Source organism: Molossus molossus, unplaced genomic scaffold (assembly GCF_014108415.1).
Source record: "Molossus molossus isolate mMolMol1 unplaced genomic scaffold, mMolMol1.p scaffold_m16_p_1, whole genome shotgun sequence".
NCBI classification, from domain to species: Eukaryota; Metazoa; Chordata; class Mammalia; order Chiroptera; family Molossidae; genus Molossus; species Molossus molossus.
The window spans coordinates 218,236,621-218,251,511 of NW_023425344.1; the positions used below are offsets into that span (position 1 = coordinate 218,236,621).

At 38.7% G+C, this 14,891-nt stretch overlaps 1 protein-coding gene across 1 annotated transcript in view; it reads left to right on the forward strand.

Moving 5' to 3' along the window:
• SYNE2 (spectrin repeat containing nuclear envelope protein 2) overlaps positions 1-14,891 on the forward strand; it is a 288,966-nt gene that overhangs the window by 151,097 nt on the left and 122,978 nt on the right. The window contains exons 49-54 of the mRNA XM_036246314.1: positions 883-2,986; positions 5,363-5,685; positions 5,923-6,067; positions 6,909-7,127; positions 11,373-11,638; positions 13,515-13,683. Coding sequence (XP_036102207.1) covers positions 883-2,986; positions 5,363-5,685; positions 5,923-6,067; positions 6,909-7,127; positions 11,373-11,638; positions 13,515-13,683 — 3,226 coding nt within the window. The remainder of the gene's footprint in view (positions 1-882; positions 2,987-5,362; positions 5,686-5,922; positions 6,068-6,908; positions 7,128-11,372; positions 11,639-13,514; positions 13,684-14,891) is intronic.

Consider the following 14,891-nt stretch of genomic DNA (forward strand, 5'->3'; position numbering starts at 1 on the left):
ATTTATATTAGTTATATTAATTATATAATTAAATTACATTAAGTTTGTAAGTTAATTTGTTAAGCGTCTAATTCATACAATAAATACCTGCAAAATATGTTAAAGTTCTGTGGCATACAGTATTCTTTTTGTCAAGAATTTATTCTAAACTATGGGATGAAAACATTTACGTATATAATTGTTTAGTATCAGCGTAATTGGTTTACATTGATTGGAACATATTTTATATATGTATTGTACTGGTTTCTTTTAAAACAGATGTACTCCTTTGGGCTTTGAAAATGACGGTGAATGGTTCTAGATATAGTTTTAGTGTGGAAACAATTTTTTCATTATTAGTATGTACTTTGTGCAAGTACTTTACAGGTTACAGAGTACTTTTACATACACTGTCTCCTTCACTCTTTTTAAAAAACTTTCTTCTCTATTATTTTTTTAGAGAGAGAGGAAGGGAGAGGGAGAGAGAGCGAGAAACATCGATGAGAGAGAACATCTACTGGCCGCCTCCAGCATGCCCCCCACTGGGGATTTGGCCCACAACCAGGGCATGTGCCCTGACCAGGAATCGAACTGGCGACCTCTTAGTGCATGGGTCAGTGCTCAACCATCTGAGCCACACCGGGCTGTCCCCTTCACTCTTTGCTCTTTTCCTGTGGTACTGATTTTTTATGATACTCATTTTATAGACGAGCTCTCTACCTTGTCACAAACTAATTGAAAGTCATAGTAAACAAGATTCTGATTTTATTTTAAGGACAGAGTGACTTATAGACAGTCTAAGCTTGTCTTTTGTGAATTCAAAACAATTTCTATTTGATAACGTCAAACCTCGAGTTGATATATAATAAATATTAACAAGCTCCATTTTTCTTTGTTTTCTAGGGGACCACTGGACAGTGCAACCTATGTGGTCAAAATTCAAAAATTACTGGCATCAATAGAAAAAGAGAAAAATTCTTTAAGCAAGATGAAAATTGAATGGGAAGATTTATCAAACTGTCTGAATGACATGGATAAGAAGTTATTGGAAAGCCAGGTCAAGCAACTTGAACAGGAGTGGAAACAAGTAGAACAAGTGGTTCAAAAGAAGTATTCTCAGCACATGATGGAACACGAGGAATTCACATACCTCATGAGTAATATCCAAGACCTGGCCATTTCTCTGCAGCAGCAGCAGCAGCAGCGTCTCCGGTTAAGGCTGGGCTCTCCGGAAGAACGGGAAGGGAACCAAGGCGTGGTTGCCTTGGCCACTGAACTCCAGGCTATTAAGCATAGATTTTCTGTTTTAAAGGGGCAGGCTGAACTTCAGATGAAGAGGATTTGGGGAGAAAGAGAAAAGAAGATTTTGGAAGATGCAATAAATAATTTGCAGAAACAGCTGGAAGCTTCGGAGCCATTAAACATAGAAGTGGAAAATGAGATCAAGAAATGTGAAATAAGGAACAAGGTGAAAGAGACTATGTTATGGGTGAAGAATCTGTTAGGTGAGCTCGTTCCTACCATTTCCCTTCTACCAGACCACATTCTTTCACAGATCAGAAAATGCAAAGTGATGCATGATGGCATCCTGGACAAGCAGCGGGCGGTAGAGTCACTGGTGGAAGAGGTCCCAGAGAATATTCCTAACCTGACCGCACACGAGCATGATGAATTAAATAACCTCCTTCGGGACTTACAAGATCAATGCCAAATGCTTGTTTTAAAATCAACTCAAAGATCACAGCTGTTAGAATTTAAATTGGAAGAAAGAAGCAAATTTGTTACAGAAATAGGGAAGGTTCAGCTTTCACTTCAAGGAAATGAAATACAGATAATTCCCAAAATGGAAGCAACCTCCACAGAAGCTGAACTGGAACATCAGTGTGTCACACTGACAACGTCTCAGAAGGAATTGCAAGAAATCGAGAGTGTAATCTCATCACATCTTCAGGAACTAACAAACAGCTGTAAAGATCTAAGTGTGTTCGAAAGATTATTTCTGGATAATCAGTTGAAAAATCTGAAGACTAGAGCCAATAGAACACAAAGATTCATTCAGAATAAATGTAATGAAGTAGAACACAAGATAAAAATGTCCAGAGAATTTCATGAGCAAACATCTTTGCTTCAGAAGGAGCTCGATAATATACAACACAATGAACTGCTACTAAGTCAAGAAATAAATCAGGATGTTAAAGAGGTGTCTCATAGTCTTCATGAGCGACTCAGTGGTGTTCAGTCTAGCATCCGACAGGTATTGAAACTCAAAGAAGTGTTTGACTATCTGGGACTCAGCTGGGATTGTTCCCAACTTGACATGTTACAGTCTCAAGTATTTGAAAAAGAAAAAGAACTTGAAGAAAAAATTAAGCACTTGGACACATTTATGGCAGAATATGGCAAATATCAAGCATCACTAAGTAAATTGAGGGCGATGGATTTGCAAATTAAGAAAAGGGCCGAACCAGTACTAAAAAGCCCTGATATTTCACCAGAGAGCCGTCTGCTCAATGCTCAAATTTTGAATCAGAAACTCGAGAAAGCCATGTGCTTATATCATGAGATAATAAAGAAATTAAATGAAAATACGGCCTTTGATGACTCCTTCAAAGAGAAAGAAATACTGCAAATAAAACTGTATGCAGAAAAAAATGATAAGTTACATAAGGTTCTCCAAAATATACTGCTAGAATCCCAACCAAAAGAGATGGATGAAAAGAGTTTTCAGGACAAACTGGAAAATTCCTTACATGTTTTAAACCAAATAAAATCTCAGTTACAGCAGCCTTTCCTTGTCAATTTGAAAATTGAACATATTCAAAATGAAATGGATACTTGTGAAGCGTTTCAAGAACAAGTTCAGGCAGAAATGTGTAGCATTAAAGCTGTAACTGTTATTGAGAAGCAAAAAGAGGAAATCTCTTCTGAAGCTAGTGATTTGGAGACAAAATTACGTGACATTGAAGAGTTTCACATTCAGCTTAATGCAAGTATTGATTTGCGTGCAGTAAGTTTTTTTTTTTTTTTTAAATTAGGTGGTTGATGCATCTATTTTTGTTTCATGATTTTATGTTTAGCTCTAGTTAATATCAGCACTTCTCAAAATAGTACAGGTTTTACAGGGAAATTCTCCATAGGAAAATAGCCGTTTGAACAAATTGCTAAGAGCCAGTTTATAATCCCGATTCATTCTACATCTAAATACAATGCCCTATCATTTGGAAAAACCAAGTTTGACACCTTTATTTCTGTATCCCTAATAACCTCTGTTACACAAAGCAAAGCTCTGTTGTTTTTGTTAAAGGATATGTTTTTTGAGGACCTGAGGATATTTTTTTATTGATTTTTTTAAAAGATAGAATGGAAGGGAGGGAGGGAAAGAGAGAAAAAAAATCAATATGAGAGGGACACATCCATTGGTTGCCTCTCCTATGACCCTTACCAGGGCCAGGGATCAAACCTGCAGCCCAGGTACATGACCTTGACTGGGAATGGCCCCTCAGTCCTTGGACTGACTTCTAACCACTGAGTCAAACTAGCCAGGGTGAACAAAATTTTTTGTTTGTGTTCTAGAGCTAATAGGGCACAGTGGGAGAAATATAGTGTAGAGAAAAGAACACAAAATAATATTTACTTAGAACTTATTATGTACTAAACATTTTACCTTTAATCATCATAGCAACTCTGTGAAGTGGATGTTATTATTAGCCCCATTTTAAAATCGGGAAATTAAAGTTCAGAAACAACCATTTTCTCAGGGCCTTGCCACAGTAACAAAACCAGGATTCAAGTTGAGATATGATTTTAGAGCGTGGGTCATCAAGTTAAGGCCCAGGGGCCAAATCAGCCCATAGCGCCTGATATTGTAAATCAAGTTTTATTGGCACGCTACAGCCCTGCCCCATTCCCTTACGGATTGTCTGTGGCTGCTTTTGTGCTACAACAAAAGGACTGAATAGTTGTGATAGTCCAGATGGCCTGCAAAGCCTCAAATACTTCGTCTGACCCTTTATAGGAAAAATTTGCTGGCTTCTGTTACAGAGTGACTCCTACATACTCTCTCCTTTCCTGCATTAATAGGGTAGATATCTTGGGTATCATTGGAACACACTGTGCTAATATAATGCTTTTTACTGTTTTCAGAATTGTCACATTAAATTTACAGAATGCAGAACTGAGCTCCCTTTTTTAATTCAGTGAATTATTAGATAATATATTTGCATGCTTTGATAGATACAAATTCTTTAAAAATTTAAAGTCATATTATAAACCCTAACATGCTCTTTAAATTGGAACTTACCAAATGTAGAGCAAATTGAGTACTTTCCTACTTAATTTATTTATTGAGGTATAATTGACATATAATATTCCTTTGGTGTGTACACATATTAATTCTGTATTTGTACGTATTGTGAAATGATCATCATTAATAAGTCTAGTTAACATCTGTCACCATACTGAGTTACAAAATATTTGTCTTGTGATGAGAAATTTTAAGATCTATTCTCTTGGCAACTTCAAATATGTAATACAGTACAATGCACTATAGTTGCCATGCTATAATATCCCCAAGACTTAACTTATTTTGTAACTGGAAGTTTGTAGCGTTTGACCCCTGCTTTCCTCATTTCAGCTCCACTCCCATCTCTGCCTCTGACAACCAGAAATCTGTTCTCTGCATCCTTCTCTACTTGATTTTAATACACTTTCCAGAAGCAATGTACATATGTATGATTATGATTATACTGTATGATTAGAGCTGGACTGGAAGGGACCTTTAAAGTTATTTACTTCATGCCCTGGCCAGTTTGGCTCAGTGGTTGGAGTGTCCATCTGCAGACCAGAGAGTCCCGGGTTCGGTTCCCGCTAGGGGCATGTACCAAAAAAATAAAATAAATAAAGTTATTTACTTCAACTATTTGTTATTTCAGGGAGAAGACATTAAGTGATGTGCTCAAAACTAGTTTGTTGGCATAACCATTAATTTAAAAACATAAGAGGTCTGGGGTTTTTGTTTATTTTTTTTTCATCTTTTTTTCACAAGTATTAATTAAGGTTCTTATACATTAAGTACGTTCCATTGTTTAACTTATGTCTCATATAAGAGTTCTAGAGCAAGAACATATATCATTAGACATGATTCATAAAATTTATTTTTGTATTTAGATTAGATTTCCTTAGCACATCTGGCAGCAATTTTTCTTTATGTAAACATTTTTAAACAACTAGTTCAACTGAAAGTATGAGATGCTTATGAGTTATATATTATGAATATATATATATATAGTGTTGTATATTATGAATACAACACAAAAATTCAAGAATGACAAAAATCCCAGAAGTTTGACAGTTTTGTTACAGCATTTCATCCCCTTTTTGCCAGAATATCTTGAATGATGCTTATGAAAACTTGACATGCTACGGTGAGGCAGTCACCAGGGCAATGGGGATTATCACCGCCCTCGAAGCCATCATTGCATCCCGTAGAGTAGACCTGGATCATCCAGGAGAATCACTGGCGATGCCTCACTGCAAACTGGAGGAATTAGAATCCACAATAGCAGACATCCAGGACCTCACCGAGAAACTGGGGACTGTGTCCAGCCCTGAAGCCAAGCTACAACTTCAATGTGCTTTACAGGACTTAGTTTCTAAGAACTCAGCCCTGAGCGCGGCGGTCAAAGTAAAGCAAGCAGAAATAGAAAGGTAGGTACTTCTTTCGAAAGGTAATTCTTTAAGAACATAAAATATAGGTTTCTTTACAATTAACATGTACATATTAGAAATAATTTAGACAATAGGGAAAAGTTATAAAAACACTATCTAAAGGAAACCATAACAAATATTTTATTGTATTTGTTTATTTACTATTGAGTGCATGCAATAGAATGTTTGTAAAAGTCTACATACAGTCAAGTAATTTTTTCCCCCCTAACTCACTAGGTGTCTCGAGAATTACAAATGCTATGAAAAAGTTAAAAAGAAAATTGGCACTAATCTCAACCAAATGGAAACAGTTCTTGTGAAGTCCATGTCCCCATTGCCAGTGTCTTACAAAGAAGCTTTAGAACGCTTGGAACAGAGCAAGGTAATAGTACTTGCAAATCTCCGGTAAGGCCGGTGTAAGAAATGTCAGAAAGCTGGTGGGGGCAGCAGGGAATGTGGCTGGGTCTGTTATGATCCACAGACGTCTTCAATCTGACTTGTACGCTCAAAATTCTCCCAACCAAAAGCCAAGGAGAAAAATGAAGCAATGGTTCTGAGAGATGTAATTAATAGTTGGGTTCAGAGGATAGTCATCTCCCTACTAGCATACTGTTCTTATTGATCACTCTTTCATAAGCTTTACCTTTCATATTCTTTTTCTGGACATTATTGGATTGATGACATAAAATTTAATGCAGCTGTTATTAGTGCTAAATTCTGGTTACTTCTTATACTCAATTACCAAGCAGTTTTAGTTTTTTCTTATTTTTATCTGTTAAAATCTATGGCATTATGTTATTTGGATTTGGATGAGAACATTCTGAATTATCTGTGCTTAACATCCACCCCCCCAAAAAAAACACAAAAACAAAAAAAATGAAATAAAGCCTTGGTGGTTGATACAGTACATATAATGCAAATTAACTAGTAATATATGACACGATGTAATAACAAAATGAACTTTTAGGATATTTACCTTTGAAAACACATTTTTTCTTGGAAAAAATTGGTTTGTGGGTCATTATTTGTCCCCATCGTTTCAAATTCACGCGCAATACAATAATACATAGGTAATTCTCATCTGTCTCCAATGGGCTTTCAAAAGGACTGAAAAATAGGTCATGAAATATTTGTGGGTGATATAAAATCATTTATTGTTCAAGATTTTTAAAAGTGTATAACTTTCAGACATTCTATTCCTCCTATCTCTCTTCTTTCTTAAGGCCCTGGTGTCAAGTCTTACATCAGCTAAAGAAGAGTTCATGAAACTACGACGGGTCCTCAGACGCCTGAGACCCGCAGTCACAGAGAATGACGGCCTGGGTTTGCTCCGAGCCCTGTTGGCTCTGTGGGAGAAATGGCTGCGTCTGCTGGAGGCTGCGAAGGAATGGGAGATGTGGTGTGAAGAGCTGAAGCAGGAGTGGAAATTTGTCAGTGAAGAGGTGAGTGCTTCATTTTCAACAGTCAGACCATACACTTTTCCTAACAAGCATCTTTAAATTGTTTTATTACTTTCATTTTGCTTTTATATACAACAGGTCTTCAACCTCCATCATTTGTTTATATCACATATGTGTAACACATAAATGTTTATAGGGGTCACGTACAAGTAAAATAACCTCCAAGAAATGATTCAAATTGTTTTATAATGGTGGGATATTTTTTTGGTATCAGACAATTCTTAGTGACAAGTGACTACTTGTTCATTTGAGCTTTAAAATGTTTATTGTACAGCAAAAGTCATACATAGTTCTAAACTCTTTACATGTATAATAATTTATCCTCACCAGAATCCTATGAGATAGATATTTTTATAATCCTCATTTTATTTAGAGGAATGTGAGACAGTGAAATTGAGTAACTTGCCCAAGTTCATAAGTAAGTAATAGAAGCAAATTCAAATTTATACTCTGGGGTTTAATTGCTAAACTATCAACTTAAATGACATTTACACACCAAGTTGATGTAAGATTTAAAAATAGCTTTTATCCATTTAGTAAAAACTGTATCATCTAGCCCTAGAGGTGTGGCTCAGATGGTTGAGCATTGTTCCATGCACCAAGAGGTCCCTGGTTCAATTCCGGTCAGGGCACATGCCCAGGTTGCAGGCTCAATCCCCAGTGGGGGGCATGCAGAAGGCAGCCAATGGATGTTTCTCTTTTATCAATGTTACTCTCTCCCTCTTCCTTCCTCTCTCTCTAAAATCAATAAAAACATATTAAAAACAAAAATTATATCATTTAAAGAGCTATACATACAAGATCCTGTTAACATATTTGTACGTTTATATGTGACAAAATGAATTTTTGTCTTTAAAATGTCAATAGTTTTCCCTGGCCAGTGTGGCTCAGTTGGTTGGAGTGTCGTCCCATACACCACAAGGTGTCAGGTTTGATTCCCTGTCTGGGCACATACCCAGGTTTCTGGTTCAATCCCAGTTGAGCATGTGTGGGAGGCAACCAATAGATGTTTCTCTCTCTCTCGCTCTTGCTCTCGCTCTCGCTCTCTTTCCCTCCCTTCCTCTCTCTAAGATCAATACAAATAAATAAAATTAAATGTCTGTATTTATACAATAATTCAGTGTCTTTATGGAATAAATGTTTCGCCTAAGTAGACTTTTAAGAACAACTTCTGTTTACATTTACAAATTAAACATCAATTTAAAGCTTGATTCATTTTCCCTCATAAAATCTTACCATATGTTTTCTTAAACAGAACTTGCTTGATTTAATTATTCATTTCTGGTTGTTCAGAATCATCATTTTGTGCTTCAGTGATCATATTGCTAGAATAAAGTCATATCTTCAAAGATAATGGGAGGCATAAAGCTGGCTCTTTCCCCCTTACATCGGAAGTCCAAAAGGCATTTTCTGTATTAGTTTCTCTTTCTTCCGGTTACAAGATGTTCAGTCTCCTTCACTGGGCTTACTTATGGTTCAACTATAGTTTTTTCTCCCTTTCTAGATTCTACTTTATAATTGACTGTGAACCTAAAATTTTATAACCAATTTTGTTAGAATTATGTGTCCAAGGAAAATTATCCAGGGGCTGCAAAGCCTCTTGTAGGTAAAAGATTAGATGCATAATCTTTGCAGCAACTGTTTTCCTGATTTGGACTATATTCACTCTTTCTGGTGTAAAGTTTGTTGACAAATTTTTTTATTGATTTTTTACGGAGAGAGAAAGGGGGAGAGAGAGGTGGAACATCAATGTGAAAGAGAAACACTGATCGGCTGCCTCCTGCACGGCCCCTACTGGAGATCGAGCCCACAACCCGGGCAAGTGCCCTGACTGAGAATTGAACGGGGACCTCTCAGTCCATGGGATGATGCTCAATGCACTGAGCCACACAGGCCAGGCAAGTTTGTTGAATTTCGACAAGCGCATACGGTCATATGACCACTAACAAAATCAAGATTTAGAACATTTTCATCACCCCAAAAAGTCTCTTTGTGCCCCATCATAGGCATCTCCTTCCATCACCTCTAGCCTGTGGCAACCATGAATCTGTTTTTACATTTCCAGAATGCCACATGAGTGGACTTGGATAATTGTTGGTCTTTTGAGTCTGGCCTCTTTTCACCAAACATGATTCGTGCAAGATTCATTCATGTTGCTGCTTGTATCAGTAGTTCATTTCTTTTTATTCCTGGATAATATTCTACTGGGCACATGTATGATAGTTTGTTTATCCATTCCCAAGTTGGAGAATTGCCTGGCTTTTGAGTAAAATTATTGTCCTAATAAAAAGTGTTCTTTCCTCCCTGGCCAGTTTGGCTCAGCAGTTAGAGCATCAGCCAGAGGACCAAAGAGTCACATGTTTGATTCCAGAGAAGGGCACGTACCTCAGTTGCGGTTCATTCCTGGCCCTGGTCAGGGTCGTGCGGGAGGCAACCGTTTGATGTCTCTCTCTCTCTCTCTCTCTCAATCTCTCCCCCCCCCTTTCTTCCTCCCTCCCACTTTATCTGAAGATGAATAGAAAAATATCCTTGAATGAGGATTTTAAAAAAAATTATTTTTCCCCCTTGTATTCCTCTCCTTAATCATTTACCAACTCACAGCAGACAGCCGAGCCTAAGACAGGGACTTGCAGGCAGGTGGCTTATTTTGGAAAGTGATCCTAGGGAATAGGAGTGGGGGGCTAGGAGAGCTGAAACAGGAAAGGTCAGAGCTTCGAATTGCTTTACTCTTATTGGGTCCTGGTTGCTGCAGTTGCCCATTTGTGGTTCTCACCAGGCACAGAAGCACCAAGAGATGCTCCGTTAAGCCCTGGTTTATAGACATAGTTCTTTCAACCTGGATGCATATTGGAATCCCTAGATGTACAATTACCTCTGCCAACAGAACTGTTCCTTTCTTTGCATTCTGGTTCTTTGTCAGAGAGGCTGCAAAACAACCCCATGGAACCTTTTTCTCAGTCCCTGGTGGAAATACAGCTGGCTGCATGAGAACCAGGACTTCTGTACAACTGAATTTATGTTTGAGGGGACAGAAAGCACAAATACCGTAACAGGTCCTCTTGGAAAGGGGCCAGTCTACACCTGCACCCATGTATTCTAGCAGCTGGGACTTAACTGGATTACATGCCTCAAGTGGCAGGGTAGCTTACAGCCCAGCCCCAGGACAATGTCTTCTTTTTTCCAGACCCCCTCAACACTGGCAGCATTCTGATGAATGGATCTGAGCAATATCCAAATGTAGCATATACTGCCTCCAAAATCCCATAGTGCAGTGCCTCTGAACAACTTGATCTTTATTTTATAGAGGTTTTGCCATGCCCCTCACCATTGGACCCCTCAGAACTTAACTGATGCTGGAATTCCTAAATTTTCATAGGTTTTATTTCCTAAACCCTAGCATCCAGGTCCCTGTTCATCACTTGCGTTAGCATGATATCATAAATGTAGTTGACCAGTATGATGCCCAATAATGTCAAGATTGCAAGATGCCTGGCTCGAAACATAGAGGAGGGTCCACAGCACTAGGGCAGACGTGATAAATGGGCGGTGCAGCTGAGGGGAGAGCCAGAGGTTTGAGGAGACGCAGAAGCAGGATCTGCTTGTCTGCCCTCATTCTGAGTTCAGGGCTGATAGAACTCTAATTTCCATTTTTGTGATGGATTAGGAAACACATCTCTGGGTTCTGCACATAGCTGTTGGAAAGTACATGATTAGCATTTCAGTAATGCGGGCTGCTTTTTCTTTGGTGGTAGGGTAATGAGGACATAGTGGGCTTACTTTTTTGAGCATAGAGGGATCAGATGTGAAAGAAAAGGAACTGTAAAAAGTATCCAGTGGTTGCCCAACCTCATAGTTAGTGGGTGCAGTTTGCTGGAGCTCATTCTAACTACCTCATGGGTGTCTCAGGAGAAGAGATTGCTTTATGCAATTGAAGTCTGAAGGGGAAATTATTTATGAAAATACTCAACATTGTTTCCTTCAGCTCACAACAGCAGTAGTACTTCATTTTAGTCACACATCTACATGGCCCATAGCTGGGAACTATGGGATTCCGGTAGTGGAGGTATAATATTCCGCACTGTAAAAAGACAAATGTTATTTCAAAGTGGAATATGGCATCAGGAGCTGGTGTACAGACATTGTGGTTGCCAAGGTACGTTTCCAGTTCCGAAATGGTAAGATTGTATTTTACTTATTTCAGTTCTCCCTTCGTGTTTGTTGAATTAGGTTGAACGAGAAGCAATTATTTTAGATAATCTTCAAGAAGAGCTCCCTGAAGTTCCCAAAACAAAAGAGGCAGCTACCACGGCGGAGCTCTCTGAGCTGCTAGACGGTCTGAGCCAGTACGAAGAGAATGTGGAGAAGCAGCAGCTGTTCCTGACCCTGCTCCTTCAGCGCATAAGAGACATCCAGAGAGTTCCCGAGGGCTTGGGCGCTGCCGGCACTGTCCCTGCATTTCAAGAGATCACATCTATGCAAGAACGAAGCAATAAGTAAGATTTTATGAAAAACTGTTAAGGAAACATGTTTGACAGCTCAGGTTTAAAATTTAGAAAATGCTGAATTTCAAGAATATAAAATATAGGATAATGACAAATGAAATGATACAATTGAGTTGAGTCAACACCGATAGGTATAGAAAGAGATAGAAAAGATTAATAATGATCATTAAAACAAGCACTTGTTCTTCATCTTGGTATTACTGAGGACAAATACACTTCATTTTGTTTTTCTGTTTGCTGTTTTTCCAATTTAGTAATGCATATTTATTATAGGAAGTTTCGAGAATGTGGGACATTACAAAGATTGATATAAAACCCACCATTAACTTTACCACTCAGCATCGACCACTGCCAATCACTTCTTTTTCATCACTTTTAACTATGATTATATATATGTTTTATTGATATTTTTTTTACAGAGAAAGGAAGGGAGAGAGAGAAACATCAGTGTGAGAGAGAAACATCTGTTGGCTGCCTCCTATATGTCCCCTACTGGGGATGGAGCCTGTAACCTGGGCATGTGCCCTGACAGGGAATCGAACCAGGACTTCTCAAGCCCTTGGGATGATGCTCAATCCACTGAGCCATACTGGCTGGGCAACTATGATTGTATTTTTAAAGAAATTGCAAACTTAGTACTATACTATTTGGTATTCTGTTGAATTATTTATCAGCATATCATGTCTGTTGGTCTATGCATAAATGCTTTCTAAAACATAGCTGTATAATTTTTCATCTTGTCGATATGCCATAATTTATTTAACAAGGCCACTTATATAGAACCTTTAAGTTATATGTGATCTTTTTTTTTTTTTTACTTTTACACTTCAGTGAACATATTTATACTACAATCTGTCTGCATCTATAATGAATTCATTAAGAAAGATGCTGAGAGCCCAGCTGGTGTGGCTCACTGGTTGACCATTGACCCATGCACCAAGAGGTCGCCAGCTCACTTCCCGTTCAGGTCACATGCCCAGGTTGTAGGCCCGATCCCCAATGGGGGGCATGCAGGAGGCAGCCAATCAATGTTTCTCTCTCCCTTTCTCTCTCTGTTTCCTTTCCTCTCTCTCAAATCAATAAAGAAAAAATACTTTTAAAAAAAGATGCTGAGAAATAGTCATTGGGTCAAAGGATATAGTAAATTTACAGCTAGAGACACTTACCAAATAGCTCTCAGGAAAGATTTTACCACTTAAACTCCTCTACTGATACTGTGGCTACATTCACAACAAATGGAGTGGATAAGATAAAAAGGCTAGTGGGGCCCTGGCTGGTGTGCTTGATGGTTAGCGCATCAGCCTGCAAACCAAAGAGTCCCGGGTTCAATTCCCCATCAATGTTTCTCTCTCACATTGATGTTCCCGCCCCTTTCCATTCTATCTAAAAAAATCAATGGAAAAGTATCCTCTGGTGACGATTAACCAAAACCAAAAGGCTACTGGGGTTGTCTATCCTCCAGAACCTACCCATGTCTCCATTCACACCTCTAAGTCATGTTCAGGGGAACTCAAGGATTATATGAGGAAAAAAAGGTGGAGATGGCAAGTGTTACGTAAAGTGGGAAAAGAGGGTATTTTGGGATTAAAGTTTTAGAGAGGTTTTTGAGTGAGTGATAGAATTTGATATTTATTAGTATATATGCAGTATATAAATCATTGAAACTGGCACTTTTCTCTCAGAAAAAAATCTTTTGTGAGCTATACAAACATTGTGTTAGTTGTTGAAATACGATTATTTCACAGATGTGCAGGGTAGAGGAACAATTTATTTATTTATTTATATGTAAAATTATCTATATTGTTGAAAGTATTACAAATGTCCCCCCTTTATTTATTTTATTTTTTATTCTGATGTTATAATTTAGGCTTTTTCAGAAAGCTCAAAAAAATAAGGAATTGATGCAGAATGAAATCCAAGAGAGACAATCTTTCATAAAAGAACTAATTACATTGAAGAATTTATTTCAACAGACCATATCTTCTTTCCAAAATATGGAATTACAAGACTGCCCAGAAAAGGCAGAACAGTTTGAGGTAAGTCAGAAATGAACTTGTGAATGTAGCTGATACAGGTTTGTAGTCTTGCATCCAGAGTCCTTGGGACAAAGGTAACTCAGTGAGTAGAGTGGAGGGAGATGTCCAGAAGCAAGGAAAGCACGTGCTAAGGCCCTGTGGCATGGTGTGGGCAGAGCCACAGCAGAAGATCAGTGTGGATAGAAAGCAGAGAGCAGGGTTGAGTCCAGATTGGGAAGTAGGCTTGTCTGGACCAAGCAGCCCCTTTTAAACCATATTTGTAGTGTGTTCGGTGAGTAAGAGCCTCAGACCACTCTTGAGTAGCATGTTAGACAACTCACATTAGTAGGATGTAATAACTTCCCTCTGATAGAGTGGAACTGCTTTTACTTCCAACACTTCTGACAGCAAATGTGTGCCCCCCTCCCCAAACACACACATACACACCAACCTATTCTCCAAATTCCTGTACACCAACTGGGTGTCCTATAGTTTGATTCAATTCTGACACTAACTACCAGGAGTATGGACCCCACAGGTTAAGGGCTCAGTCCCACAAGACTGCCCCCACTTCACACACCAAATGGCATGTCCCAGGCCTCTGGTACTTCTGCCTGAGAGGCTGTATGTCAGGGGTTCTTATAGTCCCCTCCTCAAGTTCAATAATTTGTTAGAATGGCTCACAGAAGTTAGGCAAACACTTTATTTACTATTACCGATTGATTATAAAGGATACAGCTCGGGAACAGCCAAAGAGAAGAGATGCATAGGGCAAGGATGAGGAAAGGAGCTGGAGCCTCCATGCCCTCGCTGGATGTGCCCCTCTCCTAGCACCCCAAGGAGCTGGTTGTTTAAGGGATTTTTATGGTGGTTCTGTTATGTAGGAATGATTGATTAAATAATTGTTCATTGATGATGAACTTAGCCTCCGACCCCTCTCCCCTTCCTAGTGGATAGGAAGTAGAGCAGAAATTTTGTTCCAACTGTTACCAAACTAAAGGGGTTGATTCACCTGCACACACACAGCCCAATCAAACGTGGACGTGAGTTTGCAGCAAAGAAAGTAAAGGTTGATTAGTTAAGGGAATGGCGCCAGGTGAGCATTGCTCTGAGCCTGGCTCCCGGATGGCTTCTGGGAGGGGTTATATGGGGGGAAATCATCCATCATGGTGATTAAGGGAGTTAGGGTCCTGTTTGGGGTTGTGGTCTTATTGATTAGTCTGCAGTAG